The sequence below is a fragment of the Nicotiana sylvestris genome, chromosome 4 (genome assembly GCF_000393655.2).
Source record: "Nicotiana sylvestris chromosome 4, ASM39365v2, whole genome shotgun sequence".
Taxonomy (NCBI): Eukaryota; Viridiplantae; Streptophyta; class Magnoliopsida; order Solanales; family Solanaceae; genus Nicotiana; species Nicotiana sylvestris.
This window is the reverse complement of record NC_091060.1, coordinates 172,902,846-172,922,130: the sequence shown is the minus strand read 5'-3', so window position 1 is coordinate 172,922,130 and position 19,285 is coordinate 172,902,846. Positions and strand designations below refer to the sequence as shown.

At 39.4% G+C, this 19,285-nt stretch overlaps 1 protein-coding gene across 1 annotated transcript; it reads left to right on the top strand.

Annotated features, from left to right (window-relative positions):
• Nucleotides 1-5,099: 5,099 nt before the first annotated feature.
• On the top strand, nt 5,100-6,807 carry LOC138890533 (uncharacterized). The gene is made up of 3 exons (XM_070173926.1): nt 5,100-5,282; nt 6,034-6,336; nt 6,454-6,807. Exons 1-3 carry the CDS (start codon nt 5,100-5,102, stop codon nt 6,805-6,807), a joined length of 840 nt encoding a protein of 279 aa, XP_070030027.1.
• The last annotated feature ends 12,478 nt before the right edge of the window (nt 6,808-19,285 follow it).

Here is a 19,285-nt window from a genome sequence, read left to right as displayed (position 1 = left end):
ATGGCACCACTTCCTAAACCATCCAAGCTCCACTAGCCAAAGCAACCACATACCCTGCTCCGCCAGTTACCCCTGTCTTTGTAGCAGCTCTGCAAGCTACCCTTCATCGATCTTCTAGTGATTCGGCATTTTAAGCCCAAGATAACCAGTACTATGCCCCCAAATCCCACCTTCAAAGTCCTGGATCACTACTCTTAGACTCCTCATTTTGAAATTCCTATCAAAAGTAAGAAGCCGCCCAAAAATATGGAGCAAGAGGAGATATTTAGGAAGGTAAAGAGCTTGGAACAATTGCTGAGAAATATGTAAGTGTTAGGTTGCCAAGTGAGTGTGGCATATAAGGATCTATGTTTGTTTCCCGATGTCCAGCAGCCTGCCAGATTCAAAATGCCCAAATTTGACTTGTACGACAGGCATGGAGACCCCGTGGCCCACTTAAGAGGATTTTGCAGCAAAATGAGGGGCGTTGGGGGGAAAGATGAATTGTTGATGGCATTATTTAGTCAAAGTTTGAGTGGTGCAGTGTTGGAATGGTACACCCGCCAGAACAACAACAGGTGGTACACTTGGGATGACTTGGCTCAGGCTTTTGCTCGGCATTTCTAGTTCAACGTATAAATTGTCCCAGATCGCCTTCCTTGACTATGATAGAGAAAAAGCCCAGTGAGAGCTTCAAGGAGTATGGTTTCCGGTGGAGAGAAAAGGCGGCACGAGTCGACCCTCCAATGAAGGAAGATGATATGGTGGATTGCTTTCTTCAGACCTTGGAGCCTACTTACTTTGGTCATCTAGTCTCGGCCATAGGTAAGTCTTTCAATGAAGTGGTTAAGATGGGAGGAATGGTAGAGGAGGGGCTCAAATCGATCAAGATCATGAGTTACTCTGCCATCAAAGCAACCACACAAGCGATGCAAAATGGCACCGGGTGCGTGTTAGGGAAAACAAGAAAGAAGATGTTGCTATGGTTGTCTCAGGATCGTGCCCTGGCCCAAGGGGTTCACTGCACCATTACACCCAGCCTCGACCCTAGACTCAAACCTACACCCAAACTCCATATAATCCACTCCAACACTACTTCCCACCACCAGACCCTCAGTAATCAGTCAGGCCACCCCAATACTAGGTCCACCACGCACAGTCATATGCTCACCCCCCTCCTTACCTACAATGGCATGCACCAGCTCCACAAAATCCCTATCTGCCTCCACAAACATACCGAAACCCTACTAGTCCAAGCTTTTGCCCCAGGCCAAAGTATAGAAAGGAAAGGCAACAGCGGAAGCAAACTTTCACCCCACTTAGAGAGTCTTATGCCAATCTGTTTCAGAGGTTAAAGCAGTTTGGCATTTTAAGGCTGATTGAGTCAAAATTACCAAATCCCCCTCCGAGGAACCTAGATTATTCCCTTAGGTGTGCATATTATTCCGATGCTCTGGGTAATGACACATAAAAGAGTTGGCATTTGAAGAGCGCCATCTAAGAGCTTATCGATACAAACCAGATTGAGGTCCAAAGCTCGAAAGCACCCAACATCAATCAAAATCCATTGCCAACCCATGCCGAAATGCATATGATTGAGATAGTATATAAGGATGGGAAACCCGAGAAGTCCGTCATGATGATCCATGCCAGTGAAAGTAATTCAATCAAAACTCCAATTGTTACAAATGCAACATCTTCAACAGTTGAAGGGTTGACAGACAAGCTAAGCAAGCTTGATGTTAAGCCGCCTGTGGTAGGCGTGAAGGGGTTCCCAGATGTTGTGGAAACAAAGCAAGTAAAGTCGAAAGTGGTCATACCAGGGGTAGCAAGTAAGACTATCATAATCGTGGAAGGGGCTTGCATTACCCCCATTATTATTAAACTTGTGACCGAGCTGCCGATAGATAATACCAAGACCGTTCCATGGAATTACAACCGAGTGATAGTAACTTATAAAGGGAAAGAAGTGGAAGAGGAAGTTAATGAAACACGAGGGTTGAATTGTTCGGGAAGATGCTTTTCCCCAGAGGAATTAAGGAAAGCTAAACCGCTCAAAGATAATCCAATTCTAGTGAAGAAGCCATTCACTGAAGAGAAGGTGGAAGAATTTTTTAGAAAACTGAAGGTGTAGGATTACTTCATCATGGAACAATTGAGGAAGACCCCTGCTTAGATTTCTCTTCTATCACTATTGATACATTTAGACGAGCACCGCCGCACCCTCATGAAGATTCTGAATGAAGCTCATGTCCCTGATAAGATCATAGTGAACCATTTGGAGAATATTGCCAACAAGATATTCGAGGCGGATAGGATCACCTTCTTGGATGATGACTTGCCTGTGGAGGGTATAGAACACAATTGGGCTCTCTATCTCACAGTGAAATACAAAGATTATGTGGTCACGAGGGTGTTAGTTGACAATGGTTCTAGTACAAACATTTTCCCTCCCTCCACTCTGCACAAGTTGAAAATTGATACTGCAAGAATCCACAAGAACAGTATATGTGTTCGAGGTTTTGACGGAGGGGGAAAAGATTCTGTTGGCGATATCGTGCTCGAACTGACAATAGGACCAGTTGACTTTACCTTAGAGTTCCAAGTACAAGACCTGGCTGTCTCTTACAATTTGCTATTGGGTAGGCCCTAGATACATGTTGCCAAAGTAGCCCCGTCTTCTCTGCACTAGATGGTAACATTCGAGTGGGACAGATAGGAAAGCGTTATGCATGGTGACGAGAACTTATGTGCTTATAATGATACATCTGTCCCGTGTATTGAGGCCGAAGACTATGAGGGGCCTTGGGTTTACCAAGTTTCCGAAACAGTGTCAGTTGAGAAAGTTCCGAAAGTGGAATGTATTCCAGGTCTAAAGCTAGCTTCTACAACCGTCATGGTAGCAAATGAAATGTTGAAGAATGGTTTCGTGCCGGGCAAGGGTTTGGGGGCATCTTTGCAAGGTATCGTGCAGCCGGTGTCTTTACGTGAAATCTAGGTACGTTTGATCTAGATTCAAGCCCACAGGGGAGGATGTGAAGAAGGCTAAAAAGTCGAAAAAGAAGTCATGGTCGCTCCCTAAGCCTATCCCACGCCTCTCCAGGTGCTTCATCAAGGCAGGGGGTCATGAAGCGCCCAGTGTCAGCAGTTCCAAAGCATGTGGTCAACTTTGATGAAGAGGTAATTGAAAGATTCCAGAGTTTATTTAATAAGGTGAACATGGTGGAAATTGGAAAAGGTTCCAGCAAAGTAGATGTGCAGTTTATTGGGGAAAAAGTGAAGCTTAACAATTGGAAGGCTACTTCTCTCTCTACTCGGAAGGAGTCTTAGTAGTTTGTTTTGTTTTCCTTTCTGTTATCTGGATTATTCCACGGTTGTAATCCAGAATTTTATTTTTCGCTTGTTTTGATGTACAAACCCTTCTATCCTTTACTTTCACTGAAATGCAATTTCCCTTTTTCCATTACTCCTGATAGTGTCATTTTTGTCTTTCTTTGTACAGTTCTTTTTATGCTGGTTTCAATGACATGACATGCATGAGGAATCTTCAGCCAAGTCTTAAAAGCCAATCTAACTCTAAAATAATAATCCAAGAAATAGAGTATGATGATGAAACAGAATATGATGAAGAAGCGGAATTTGAAGAAATTAGTAAAGAACTAAATCATTTTGAAGAGAAACTCAAGCCTAATTTGAATGAAGCTGAAGCAATCAATTTAAGAGGTCCAAATAATATCAGGGAAACCAAGATAAGTGTACACCTGGAACCACAAATCAAGGAAGAAATAATCAAACCACAATTTGAATAGAAAGATATCTTTGCATGGTCATATGATGGCATGCTGGGTTTGAGTACTGACTTGGTAGTTCACAAATTGCCAACTGATCCGGCATTCCCTCCCATCAAGCAGAAGTTAAGGAAGTTCAATACTGAAATGAGTGTGAAGATCAAGGAATAAATCACAAAATAGTTGGATGCAAAGGTCATTCGGGTTACTCGATACCCCACTTGGTTAGCTAATGTTGTGCTAGTGCCAACTAAGGACGGTAAGACCAGGGTGTGTGTTGATTACCGCGATCTCAACAAAGCAAGTCCAAAGGATAACTTCCCATTGCCAGATGTCCAAATCTTGATTGATAACTGTGCCAAGCATGAGATCGGGTCTTTTGTGGATTGCTATACGGGATATCACCAGATCTTGATGGATAAGGAAGATGCAGAAAAGGCAGCGTTCATTACACCGTGGGGAATGTATTGCTACCGAATAATTCCATTTGGTTTGAAAAATGCTGGGGCAACCTACATGAGGGCAATGACTACAGTATTTCATAACATGATACACAAGGAAATTGAGGTCTATGTGGATGATGTGATCATCAAGTCAAGAAAGCAGTCCTACCATGTCAGAGACTTAAGAAAGTTTTTCTAAAAGCTTCGTAGGTACAATCTTAAGCTCAACCCTGCAAAGTATGCATTTGGTATTCCATCTGGGAAACTGTTGGGGTTCATATTCAGTCGGTGAAGCACTGAGTTAGATACGTCAAAGATCAAAGATATCCAAGAATTGCCACCGCCAAGGAATAAGACTAAGGTGATGAGTTTGCTCGGGCATTTAAACTACATCGGCAGGTTTATTGCTCAACTCACGACAACTTGTGAGCCCATTTTTAAGTTACTAAAGAAGGATGCAGTAGTGAAATGGACTGACGAGTGTCAGGAGGTATTTGATAAGATCAAGGGGTACCTATCAAACCCACCTGTGTTGGTTTCGCCGGAACCTGGGAGACCTTTAATTCTCTATTGGGCAGTCCTGGATAATTCATTTGGTTATGTATTGGGTCAACACAACATCACTGGCAAGAAGGAGCAAGCCATCTATTATCTCAGCAAGAAGTTCACATCCTATGAGGTTAAGTATACTCGCTCTGAAAGGACATGTTGTGCCCTGACTTGGGTGGTACAAAAGTTGAAGCATTATCTGTCGTCCTACACTACTTACCTTATTTCTTGCCTGGATCCTTTAAAGTATATCTTTCAGAAGCCTATGCCCACAGGAAGACTCGCAAAGTGGCAGATTTTGCTCACAGAGTTTGACATCATCTATGTGACTTGAACCGCGATGAAAGCCCAAGCATTGGCCGATCATTTGGCCGAGAACTCGGTAGATGAAGAGTATGAGTCATTGAGGACTTATTTTTCTGATGAAGATGTGATGCATATTGACAAGGTAGAGCAGGATGAAAATCTAGGTTGGAAACTTTTCTTTGATGGAGCCGCTAACATGAAAGGTGTCAGAATAAGGGTTGTGCTTATTTCTAAAATAGGGCATTACTACCCTGTTATAGCCCAGCTTCATTTCTATTATACCAACAACATGGCTGAGTACTAGGCATACATTCTGTGTTTGAGGTTAGTTGTAGACATGGGAGTCCGGGAAGTCTTGGTTTTGGGAGATTCGGATCTATTGGTGCATCAGATTTACGGAGAATTGGAGACTCGGGATTTGAAGCTCATACCGTACTGACAATTTTTGCATGATCTTTGTCAACGATTTAGATCAGATAGTTCCGACATATTCCTAGGGTCCATAATAAGGTTGTCGACGCCTTGGCTACTCTGGCGTCAATGTTACACCATCTAGATAAGGCTTATGTTGACCCTCTGCATATTCAAATTCATGATCAACATGCCTATTGTAATGTGGTTGAGGAGGAACTTGATGGCGAACCTTGGTTCCATGATATCCGGGAATACATCAAGATGGGGTGTATCTGGTACAGGCCATGGGTGATCAAAAGATAATGTTTTGACATTTGGCTAGTGGAGTTTTCTTGAGTGGGGGAGTCTTGTATAAGAGAACTCCAGATCTTGGGTTGTTGATGTGCATATATGCTAAGAAATCTTAGACCATCATGGCCGAAGTTCATTCCGGAGTTTGCAGGCCGCATATGAGCGGATATGTTTTGGCAAAGAAAATTCTTTGAGCAGGGTATTATTGGCTCACCATGGAATGAGATTGCATCATCTTAGTATGTAAATGTCACCAATGCCAGGTACACGGTGATCAGATTCATTCTCCGCCATCTGAGTTGCATACAATGTCCGCACCTTGGCCTTTTGTTGCCTGGGGCATGGATGTCATTGGACTGATTGAGCCCGCAGCATCGAACGGGCACAAGTTTATTCTGGTAGCCATCGATTACTCCACCAAGTGGGTTAAAGCTATGACTTTCAAATTTGTGACCGAGAAGGCAGTGGTCGATTTTGTTCATTCAAACCTCATTTGCCGGTTCGGAATCCCCAAGGTAATCATTATGGACAATGGTGCTAATCTTAACAGCCATTTGATTAAAGAGGTATGCCAACAGTTCAAGATTATGCATCAAAATTCCACTCCCTGTCGCCCCAAGGCAAATGGAGTTGTTGAGGTAGCCAACAAGAACATAAAGAAGATACTTCGAAAGATGGTGTAGGGTTCTAGGCAATGGTATGAAAAATTTCCTTTTGCTTTGTTGGGTTATCGCACTACTGTTCGCACTTCAGTAGTTGTCACTCCTTATTTGCTGGTATATGGGACTGGAGCAGTTATACCTGCAGAGGTTGAGATTACATCCCTTCGAATTGTTGCTAAAGCTGAAAATGACGATGATGAGCTGGTCAAAACCCGATTGGAGCAGTTAAGTCTAATTGATGAGAAAAGACTGGCGGCAGTATGTCATGGTCAATTTTATCAGAAGAGAATGGAACAAGCCTACAACAAGAAGGTGCATCCCCGAAAATTTAAAGTGGGTCAACAAGTATTGAAACGCATCCTTCCATCAAGCTGAGGTTAAAGGCAAGTTCGCCCCAAACTGGCAGGGGGTCGTTCATTGTTTGAGAGTGTTACCCAATGGTACTTTGTATTTAATAGATATAGAAGGCAAATGTGTAGATATGGCTATCAATTCTGATGCAGTCAAGAGATATTATGTATGACTTCTTTGGTTTGTCTTCAATGGAGTTATTTGTATTTGGCATGTTTCAAGATTGGAATGACGAAGACATTTTATTCTGCTATCTAAACACTTTTATCCTTTGTTACCCCTTTTGAGCCTTATTTATTTTCTTTCATACCCCTCCTTTGGAATCAGAAGTAGAGTTTAGAAATATAAATAAAAGAAAAGAGAAAAAAGAGAAAAGAGAAAAACAAAAAAAAAAGGGTAAAGCAAACGAAAAAAGGAAGAAAAAGAAAGCAAAAGCAAAAGTAACAACAGCAAAACAATTCCTATGTTTTGAACTACGTTCGACTTGATTCCTTTTAAGGATACGTAGGCAGCCTCACGGTTCTGTCCCATCAAAATAAAAATCCAAAATTCCCCAGGCTTACAGAAACTAGGGCAGAAGTTGTGGTTTTGCAAAAGATCTGATTCCAGAACCGTGACTGCGGAATCTAGAAAGGCTTTTGTAATAACCCTTTCATTTTAAGTTGTTTTGAGCCTGCATGCCGCTTTTTCTTTCTAACCATATCCAAAAGCCTACATTACGGTCCAAAGAAAGACTTTCCGATTAATCTCTAAGGAATTCCAAGTCAAGCGAGATAGAAGTATGATTCACATCATGGGCAACACTCTATTCTACACAAGGAAAAATGAATAAATGAGAGAGTCTTATTAGTGAAAACCTTCACAGGCATCGTAAGGCGATGGAAAGCTGAGAGAAAAAATAAAAAAATAAGAGAGTCGTATTGGTGAAAACCCTCACGGGCACCGTAAGGCGATAGTGAGTTGAGAGATGAACAAATGAAAGAGGTTTGCTGGTGAAAACTCATCAGGGCACTAAAAGCCGAATGAGGCTCGTGACTTTGTAGAGAGATTGGATTATGGAAAATCCTGGTTTCAAAGTATGAAGACGGTGCACAAAATGAAATATGATTAGGTGAACGGTCTGGTCTAATTAATCCGAAATGCATGTCATGACCATTGGTGACAGCTGCTTCACTCAGATAAGTCTCTTTCCCGTTCTTCCTCAAATAGTCATCGTGTTTCAAATTTTCTTCTTTATTCCTAATTCTCGAAGTCACTTAGTTTCATTTTCTTTTGGGTCTACTTCTCTAAGTATTTTTCAATGTTAGCCTTGTTAAGCAAATAAGAAAGGATTTCAAAGCTTATTACCAACTTTCAGTTACACAAAGCAAAGTGCGGCCAAAGCATACCAGAAATAGCATGTTTCAAAATGAGAAATAAGGTGTTAGTGGGAGTTCAAGTGGTCAAGTGGTATCGTAAAATTTGAGGAAATATAGAGGTTCAAATTGGAAGGACAGAAATGTAAAACAGCAGGATGAGTGTGAGGCACTCGGGTCATTCAGAGTTCTATGGTTGAGGTTCAATCAGAATGTCAAACAATTCTTTGCTAGCCTAAGGCAGCTAATCGGGACAAAGCATGGCAGTGGAAAGTCCACCTTCAGCAAGAATGCCACAAACTAACCACCACATTTTCAAACTAATAAGGTTTTCTTTGATTGAAACAAGGGCAGGAAATTTCGTGTTTTGGAGGAACCCTCCGTGAGGAAAGCATGTTCCAGACAAGTTCGACCGTAAATTCTCAGGACCCTCCTGGATAATGGAATTTAGTTTCAAGTCCGTCAGGACTCTCCTGGATAATGGTATTTAGCTTTAAGTTTTCAAGACCTTCATAGATAATAGGATTTAGCGTAAGTTTTACCTTTAGGAAATAGAATTTAGCTTTGAATTTTTCACTCTTATGATGAGATTTAATTTTAAATTTTCAGGGTCCTCCTGTATAATGGGATTCAGTTTTTAAATTCTTATAGCTCTCCTGGATAACAGGATTTGATTAACACTCACAGATGTTTCTGGTACCAAACTGGGGCAGAAAAGTTTCTTTTATTTTGTTTGTTTAGTTGCAGCATCAGGCGCCCACTGGTGAACAAGGGAATTCGTTTCAAGTGTTGGCATCAGGCGCCCACCTGGAGAACAAGGGAATTTATTTCAAGTTTTCGCATCAGGCACCCACCTGGAGAATAAAGGAATTTATTTCAAGTTTTAGCATCAGGCGCCCACCTGGAGAACAAGGGAATTTATTTCATGTTTAGCATCAGTCCTCCACCTGGAGAACTAGGGAATTTATTTCAGTTTTAGCATCAGGCGCCCACCTGGAGAAAAAGGAAATTTATTTCAGTTTTAGCATCAGGCGCCCGCCTGGAGAACAAGGGAATTCATTTCATGTTTAAGCATCAGGCGCCCACCTGGAGAACAAGGGAATCCATTTCAATGTTTTAAGTCAGTATCAGGCACCCACCTTGAGAACAAGGGGATTCATTCAAGTTTTAAGTCAGTTGCAGGTGTCCACCTGGAGAACAAGGGGATCCATTTCAAGTTTTAGGTCAAGTAGCAGGTGTCCACCTGGAAAATAAGGGAATCCATTTCAAGTATTAAGTCGAGTAGTAGGCATCCACATGGAGGAACGAGGGAATACATATCAGAGTTAAGCTCAATACAACAGCAGGAACCCGCCTGAAGAATGGGGTCAACTCAAGTTAGAAATAACAGAAGCTCGCCTTGAGAGTGTGAGTCACCAGTTCAAGATGCATGGCAGAACTGCGGAGGTTTCAAGATCAAGTTTGAAGAAATATAGATAGGAATCTTGTAACTCATAGATCATAGATTTTCCTAGCTTCTTCTCATTTTGGTTTCAGTGTAATAAGGAGTTCAGCAAGAAGTAACAGCAGCAGCAGTGAAATCACAGCTTCCCGGTAGTTCCAGCTACCAAAACTTCTAAAACTACACTGACCTAATTCATTTATAGCCAAGAACATGTAGGCAACCTCGGAAGCAAGGTTCGGCTGGACTTTTCAAAAATTGCTTTCCATGGAGTATCCAAACGGGCAAAAATCACTCGTATTCGCTCACTTTATATTTGAATATGGACACCTGTCTAAAAGCTGCCCAATTTCAGTTATGAAAGATTCTTTTTCCCTGAAATTTAAGGGTGGGCTGAAGGGAATGATTCTATTATTCTTTTCAGCACATGGCACATTTGATGCCTATAAATAGAACCTTTTCTCTTTCATTAGGGAAAGATTTTCAGATCCAAAAAACACTTCTAAAAATTCGGCTCTACAGTTTCATTAGCTGATCTTTTTTCTGGTTTTTTACATAAAGTTAGAACAGCTTCTTTTTTTCTTTTCCTTGGGAATTTCTGGTCTTTTAAATCGAGATATGGATTAAGTTTGGGGCTATGTATTGCTATTTCTAGCTGCTGATTTCATTTCTGTTTGTTGATTCCTGTTAATTTCAGCCCTCTTACCTTGTTTTGCTCTATAACCAGGTACCTCATGAACTTTGGGTGATCATGGGAATGCAAGCATGTTATCAATATATGTGGAATATTTTTAATGAAATCATGTTCATTTTCATTAAAGATATTTTGTAATATGAAATCCATGTTCAATTTTAATTTCAGTTTTTCTTATATGTTTCCTATCAATTCTTTACTATGATAGTTTGTGATCTGGCTAAGGGCCCTCATGTTTGAGTACTCAAAATAGTTTAGCTTTCTCTGGTATTGTTCAAAGTCTAGGGTGATGGATGTTGTTATTAGCTCTTATTAGAACCTGTACTAGTTCAGTGTTGTTCACGTTCTGATTTCTTTTGATTTAGTTCTCTTTGTGAATCTGCTCCTAAGCATTTGGTTCCCTTTTAATAACTCTTATTTGAACAAGATGGCTTGTAACTGTTGTTTTTTGTTTTTTCTTTTAACATTAGAATAGTGTTTTCTTCACAATAAATGGATAAAAATGATTATGAAGTGAGGTTCACAGTCATCCTTTTAGTCGCATCTTTTGGGTATTTTGAGAGCTTCTACTTTTGAGTTGGAGCAGTGAAAGATCAATGTTTTAAATTGAAAGTATCTGAAGTATGTCCTAATTTATTTAAGTTAAATATGATTCTTAGTTCATCTTATAGCTAAAACTATGTTCCCAAATAAAAGATTAAAAGGCCTTGAATGTGATATTTGCCATGTACCTTTAGATTTTAGCATATGGGATTAATAGGTTGACTGATTGTGTTAGTTGTCTTATGATTTAAAACGTCCTTAGTCTTACCAGAACTCTTTGTCGCAATTTCATTGAAGTTTTCGCTCATATCATTTTAATCATGCGAACTTGGAGTCTACTTTTAAGCATGATTAGTGTTCCCTGCTCATTTCTTCAATGTGAGTTTACTGTTTGGTGTCTGTTTGAAGCTGACTTTCTGGTGGTAATTTTCAAGTCGGTTTGAGGTCTTTTGGGTGGTTAATGAATTAGATAATGAAAGGTCCTAGTTGTATAGTATTAATTTCAAGTAATCAAAAGAGAATTACCAAGATCATTACAACGTCTTTATTAGCTAACATAGATCCATCTAGTTCCCTTGATACCTCTTGGACTTCTATATAATTCATACTATTCAACCTGTCAAACCAATAATTCTAGTACTACACTTCCCATAAATTCCATAATCTGCTAATTTTCACCATGACCTCAAATTTATGATTAAACAACTTACAAACACTTATAGCTTGCTTTAGACGCGATTACTTAATAAATCATCATGACTATGGGTACGGTTCCCGTAGCATAGTCAAGATATATAATCTCAATTCAGGTGTGCATTTCATGTGACCCGACCATAATTTCTAGTAATGTTAATAAAATAAATATGTCGCGAATCGAGGGTGCATTTCATGTAGCATGGTTTACGTTGTGTTTTCCAAAACAAATAAGTGTACGACAATCGTGAATAATTTCATAAACGCTAAAAGCGGTTAGAAAGTTAAAAATGCACGTAGGTTTAAAATGTGTAATTAATCAGATAATTAGGCCAATTATTAATAGTTGAGCGACCGTGCTAAAACCACGGAACCTGGGAATGCCTAGCACCTTCTCCCGGGTTAACAGAATTCCTTACCCGAATTTCTGTGTTCGCTGACCATAAATAAGAGTCAACTTTCCTCGAATCGGGATTTTAAGCCAATGACTCGGGACACCCTAAATTATCTCAAGTGGAGACTCTGAACTTAGATAAATAATCTCGTTTCGATTATTGTCACTTTAATTAGAAAAACTCCCATATACCCCTTTCGGGGTACAAAAAGGAGGTGTGACAACACTTAGCATAACCGGCACACAAAGTACCTTAGGCTTAACTTTGCCTACATTGCTTGTTTAGGGAAGCGTCTTCCTGAATGATCTTTAAGGGTTATTCTTTTGTCGTCAATTCTATTAACGTCGGAATGCAACCTCTGTATTTCTCATGATGCCGACTATTATCAAATCATTCAGTCCCTAATTCATGTTTACTTTATCTTGTTCACCAGCCCACACTGATCTCTATTATTCTGGGATCTAGCTTTTCCTACTGGTAATCACGTTAGAGTCATGAACCTATTTCTTGAAATGAGGATATGACTTCATGGCCTATACTCTTTTGTTGTATTAAGGCCTATCACCTTTCGTCTCTTCTTTCACCTGACTATAGACCCGGTAATACCGTCATATTTTTCTCTACCGTTGTCATCCATGTATCGCATCTTACTCATAATTCTTCCTTATCTCTCTTCTCATTACTCTGCTAATATTTCTGCCTATCCCTTTCTTGTGAAAACTTCAACAAGACATTCTTTTGCTTTTTGCCCCCCTTGCTTCATCCATCGGCTCTTCGGGTTGCTCAACGTCCTCACTCTGCTAGGGACGAGAGTCACACTAATGTAATATTTATCCCTTCCAGCATTTCAGTGCCTATCTTCTGAATTTTTTTTATCATGATAGTATTCACATCTAATTGTAATATTCTAGAGTGCACCATCTGGGTTCCTCACAAGAAGATCTATTAGCATATTTGTAATATCCTTTGGAAATGTCAACTAACGCAAATAATTCATTCACTATTTTGGTTTACTCTAACTCCAGTCGGATCTTGATGTTTTGTCCTTTTCTTAAACTACGCCTGTTATCCCCCATAGGGCATAGCTGAGATGGGTGCGGTCAATTGTACATACCTCTATTACTGTTGAATATAATTCAAAAAGATTATATTCCTCTGCCTTAATTATAAACAATGTTAACCTTCATTAACTGGGCACCTCGTACCCTTCTTCATCTTGCTTCTTTTGCTTGTTGAAACTTGTATTTATCTTCTGAATCTCTCATTGTCTTTCATCATAAAGGTGGATAGGTATTTCTTGCCTCAAGGATTCTTATCAAGAGGCTTACACCATTCAGTACGTAGATGATCTGCTGAAGACCTCACATTTACTTATCATAAGCATGATGCAAAGTCGAGTTCCTCCGACTCAAATCTTCCATAACTATATCTTTTACCAATCATCTTTCTAGATATAGGTGTTGTCTTATTATGAATAAAATAGAAGTTAGGAACTTTAATTCTTACAACTGAGCTCTACCACATGATCTAGAGTAAGAAGAAAGAGCGACAGTCCTAAATGCCCTGTAGCCTCATGCTTATAAGTGTGGTGCACGCTCATAAACAAGACTCTACTAGACACGGCTTGTAGACTCCCTAGGACAGAACTGCTCTGATACCACTTTTGTCACGACCCAAACTGATGAGCCGCGATGGGCACCCGGTACCATACTGAACCGAGTACCAACGTAACGTATCTTTCTTATTACATCATCATAGATATGTGGGCTAGAAGACGTGTCATGATACAACCAGAGTAAACGTGAGAGAATACCTGACATAGAATGTCCCAACCTGATATAGAAACTTATACATGTGACATACGGGCCTATAAGACCAACGTGATCTATTATATAGTTTAAATATAGGCCAACAAGGCCATACAAATATCCGTACACATAACATGTGTCTACTAGCCTCTAAGATTACATACTCATTATAAAGGTTGGGACTGACCCCGTCATACCAACCAATACATATACTAATTGTACTGACCAATTAAGCAACTCTGGAGCAATGGAGTGCATCAACATCTTCCGTTGAGCTGATAGCCTACTTGGAGGACTCTCGACCTGTCTATCAGGACCTGCGGGCATGAAACGCAGCGTCCCCAAGCAAAAAGGACGTCAATACACATAATTTACCGAGTATGTAAGGAATGAAAATCAGTAAATAATAGACATGAGAGAAATATGGAGTAAAAGACTCGACATGTAAGTATGAATAACTCTATAAATAATGAAATACTCATAGTGTCATACATATGCTTATGTATATCATGTCGTGCAGAGTTACATGTATTCATAATATCATCAAGCCTCTGAGGGCATTCCTTCATATCATCTCAGCCACTGTGGGCAAATCATCAACGTATACCAGTTGATCAGGTGATGGTGCATATAAAACGCCATAACCTTTTCTCATATCCCATATACATATAAATACATATATACGCGTATATAACGCCATCTGATCATTGGCCAATGTATATAAATGTCATGCATGAGAAGTACGTTAATAAAATCTTTCAGAGTTTCATAAAATATTATGCTTCTGACCAATATCATAAAATCAATTTACGTATTTTCTGAGACACATGAACAGATGATAGAATAATATGACACATGGGAATTCAAGAATGTAGGCATCTCTAATACTTCTATGAATAGAGTTATTTATGGAAATTGTGCATTTGCTCGTTTCGTTTGTATCATACGGATAGAAGGGATAGTCTTAACATACCTGAGTCAATTCTATTGGCAATCCCTCTAACACACGTCAATTGCGACAACACATAACGGCAGATCGGAGTATGGGGAAAATCCTCATGTAATCTCTATGATACGTGATGTTGTATCTTCTAATCTTAAGTGGGGGGGAGGGGGAGTAAGAAAACATTATTTGTATTGCTAAAGTGCCTATATTGTGTAACTTACGTTTTTAAAAGGGCTTACAAAATGGTGGAGTGCACATATTTGTATATATCATGTTCAAAAGGTTTAAAGATGTATGAATCTTATTAAATGCTCTAAAATTGTGACACCTTGCCATATCTTATATTAGTCACTTAGTAGCTTTTAAACTCATGAGCTTCCACGTTAAAGGTAAGTCCTTCAAACTTATCCAATTTTTTTTATTAATTAATAATTTTTCCCAATAACTAATTACCCACATAATTATCTCAAATTACTAAGAATACTACTTACTTTTAACATACCTTATACACCTTATTATTATGGTCATGGGGTACCTTGTATGGTACTAGTCCATAAATACGGGATATTTTAGTTCGGGCGGTATTTTATCCTAAAATGTCAAACCGCGACAAAATTCATTTTCTTCAACTTGATTACCCTCTCAATTTCACAAATTTATTTATCACTTGTTTGAAATAGAATAATGTTTATAATCTAAAAATAATCTCATTCCCGAACTTACGTTGATTAACTTACGATAAAACTTTAATGTACGAAAATGCGGGATGTACAATCTCATATCCGAGCTTTCAGCAATTTGCTTATGGCCTACTTTTATGTACGAAAATATGGGGTGTAATACTTAAGTTGGAAAAGTCAACCATATATTGACTTATGAGTAGAAGGTCTAGGATGTGAATTCTGATTATTTGGATAGCTTCGTTAGGTGATTTTAGACTTAAGAGCGTGTTCGGAATATATTTTGGAGGTCCGTGGTAGATTTAGGCTTGAATTAGCAAAATTAAAAATTTGGCATTTTTCGGTCGGTAGCCATGCGGCAAATCTGTTTGTGGTGGAAAAAACTCAACAATAAAAAGAAATAAATAGAATATAGAAAATCATTGAATTTGTTTGCTCTGATACAAGAGATCGGCCCCGAAGATCTTGATATCGGGGTCGGAATAGAATTCTGTAAAATTGGAGTAAGTCCGTTGTGTCATTTGTGATGTGTGTGCAAATTTTCAGGTTATTCGGATGAGGTTTGATAGGTTTTTGTATCGTTTGAGGAATTCGGAAGTTTGAAAAACCCTTAGGCTTGAATCTGAGGGTGATTTGGTGTTTTAATGTTGTTTTGAATGTTCCGAAGGTTTGAATAAGTTTGAATGGTGGTATATAACTTGTTAGTAGGTTTGGTTGAGGTCCCGAAGGCCTCAGAATGATTTCGAAGGGTTATTGGAGAGTTGGAAAATTGGAGTTGCAGCTGAAGCTAATGTTCTCTGTCATAACCGCACCTGGGGATTGGGGACTGCAGGTGCGAGCCGCAGAAGCAGAAAAGAGACCGCAGAATCAGCATTGCTCGCAGGAAAGGAAGGCTGGACCGCATCTGCAAGCCCACAAGTGCGAGACCTAGGGCGCAGGTGCGGCGTCTGAGGAGTTAAGTGACTTCTGCAGGTGCAAATGTTTGGGCGCAGATGCGAAATTAGGTGGGCAGAAAGTATAAAAGGCCCTCTTCGCGGATTTCAGTCGTTTCTTCACCATTTTTGGATGAGTTGGAGCTTGGGGGCTGAGATTTCAAGAGGGAATTAAGTGTTTTCAGTGAGGTAAGCTACTTGGACCTTGTATCTTGTGTTAATGGAAATTATTTCATTGTTTAATCATGATATTAGTGGAAACATTAGAGAAGAAATTGGGAGATTAGGGCTTGAAATTGGAGAGTTTAAATTGGGGATTTGAGGGGCCATTTGAGGTCCGATTTTGATGATTTTGGTATGTATAGACTAGGGAGTGGAAGGAGTTTCTAGTTTTGCAATTTTCGTTGAATTCCGAGAGATGGGCCCGGGAGCCGGGTTTGAGCAAGTTCGGGATTTTCAGTCTAATTTGATAATTTTCGTGTGGATTTTGATCCTTTGGCATGTATTGATGATATGATTCTGATTTTGAATAGATTCGGCGCGATTTGAGGCCGAGTCGAGAGGCAAGGGCATCGCAGAGTAGATTTTCGTCCAGTTTGAGGTAAATAATGATTGTAAATCTAGATCTGAGGGTATGAAACTCCAAAATTTCGCACTATTATTGATAAATAAGGTGACGCACATGCTGGGTGACGGGCGTGTGGGCGTATACCAGTAGGGATTGTAATTTGGTCCGTCTCGTGGCAACTGTAGAGTTGAATATTTTGATAAACTCTATATGAAATATATGTGTTTAGAAATAATCTGTTAACTTGGGCTAAATGACATGTTTGGGGCCTTGTGCCGTACTATTTGGACCCTCGGGGGTATTTTACTATTATCCTCACACTGTTTTGATTCAAAAGCATATCCTCAGTCATGATTTTACCTATTTATTGTTTGATTAAGTTTCATTACTCTACTTTTAAATATATGAAAGCTGTCTAGGATGAGTTCCCTGATTTTTCGTTGAATTGCCCGAGTGGTTGAGAGGTTGATAATTGAGAAAGGCAGAGAGCCTGATGGTGAGGATTATATATTTATGGATTGGGCTGCATGCCGCAGCAATATATATATATATATATGGATCGGGCTGCATGTCGCAGCGATATGTTGGATCGGGTTGCACGCTGCAGTGATATAGTGCTTGGGATGTAGGAGCCCCTCCGGAGTCTACACACCCCCAGTGAGCGCAGTCGACTATATATTTATGGATCGAGATGCACGCCGCAGCGGTTATTATGAGATATCTATTGAACGGGAGTTCTGAGTATGAGTACTGGTTGATGAGAGTTAAGTCATGAGTGACTGAGAGGCTTGCCCGAAAGGCTATATATATGAGTGATACTTTGCTTGAGGGGCTTGTTTTATGAAATTACTATTTTCACTCTCCTTTCATTCTGAGCCTCTATTGAAAATGTTGAACAAATGTTTGAAACAACTTTCATTGAAACTGGAGTTTTTACGAGATGTTCGGAAATTGAATTACTGATTTGACTTTGTTATTTCCATCGACATTTTTATGTTATGAGAAGTATATGATTTTAAATGCTCGTCACTGCACTCAACCTTTATTTATAATTGTTACTTACTGAGTTGGCGTACTCACATTACTCCCTGCACCTTTTGTGCAGATCTAGGTGTCAGGGCATCCGAGTGAGAGTTGTTCCTTCCTTCAGAGCATTTCTGGAGTTATCAAGGTAGATGCACGGCGTCCACAGCCTTACCTTTCTCCTTCCTATCTATTAAAATTTGTTTTTATCAGAAACATCTTGTATTGAGTAGACAGTATCAGATAGTATTTTAGTGGCTCATGACTAGTGACACCGGGATCGGGCAGTTGTTGATGTTTTGCAAATTTGTTTCCACTTGTTTTGAAATGTTTAAACGAAAGATTTGTGATAATATATTATTAGTAAATGAATTAAGAAAATACATGTTTATGTTATAAATATTGAATCGGCTAGCGTAGCATTGCGATAGGCGCCATCATGTCGGGGTGGTTTAGGGTCGTGAAAATTAACCATAACGTCTTGTACACAACTTGGAATGACAAACGGTTTGAATTTCTGAAAACTAGACACAAAGGGCTACAACTTTTATTTTTAGATCATCTCCAAATTCTATATAAATTGCGAGATATAATCTCTCAAAGTCAGCTTTGTGCTGTCCAAAAATAGCTTCTGCCCAGCGAAATTCCAGCAGCTTCAACAAGGCGTCAAACGATCCGAACACCATTCGAAACTCATCCGAGCCACTCGGGGTCTTGTCCATATATACCAATAAGTACTGTAACATAACATAGACCTGCTGGAGGCTTCAAATCACATCAAACAACATCAAAACTACGAATCGCACCTCGAATCGAATTATGAGTTTATGAATTTTTCAAATTCTATAATTTGTGCCGAAGCATATTAAATTAATTCGGAATGACTTCAAATTCTGCACATAAGTCATAAATGACATAACAAAAATGTTCAAATTTTCAAATTAGATTTGATCCCAATATCAAAAAGTCAACTCGCCGGTCAAACTTTTCAAAAATCTTATATTTCCAACTTTTGCCAAAATGCGTCGAATTGTCCTACGGACTTTCAAATCCAAATCTGACCATACTCCCAAGTCTGAAATCACCATATGAAGCTATTCGAATCATCAAAATTCTATTCCGGAGTCGTTTACTCAAAAGTCAAACTTCGGTCGACTCTTTTCATTTAAGCTTCAAAAATGAGAATTGTTCTTTCAATTTAATTCTGAATCTTCCGAAGACCAAACTCGACCGTACACGCAAGTCATAATACATATTACGAAGTTGCTCGGCATATTAAGTCGTTGAACATCACATAGATTCTTAAAACGACAAGTCGGATCATTACCTATACATTATTCACGTAATGTCTCAAAATTATATTAATTAAGGTGACTTTAGAAAGACAATTAATTGTCAACCAATCATAATACTCTCAATAAACT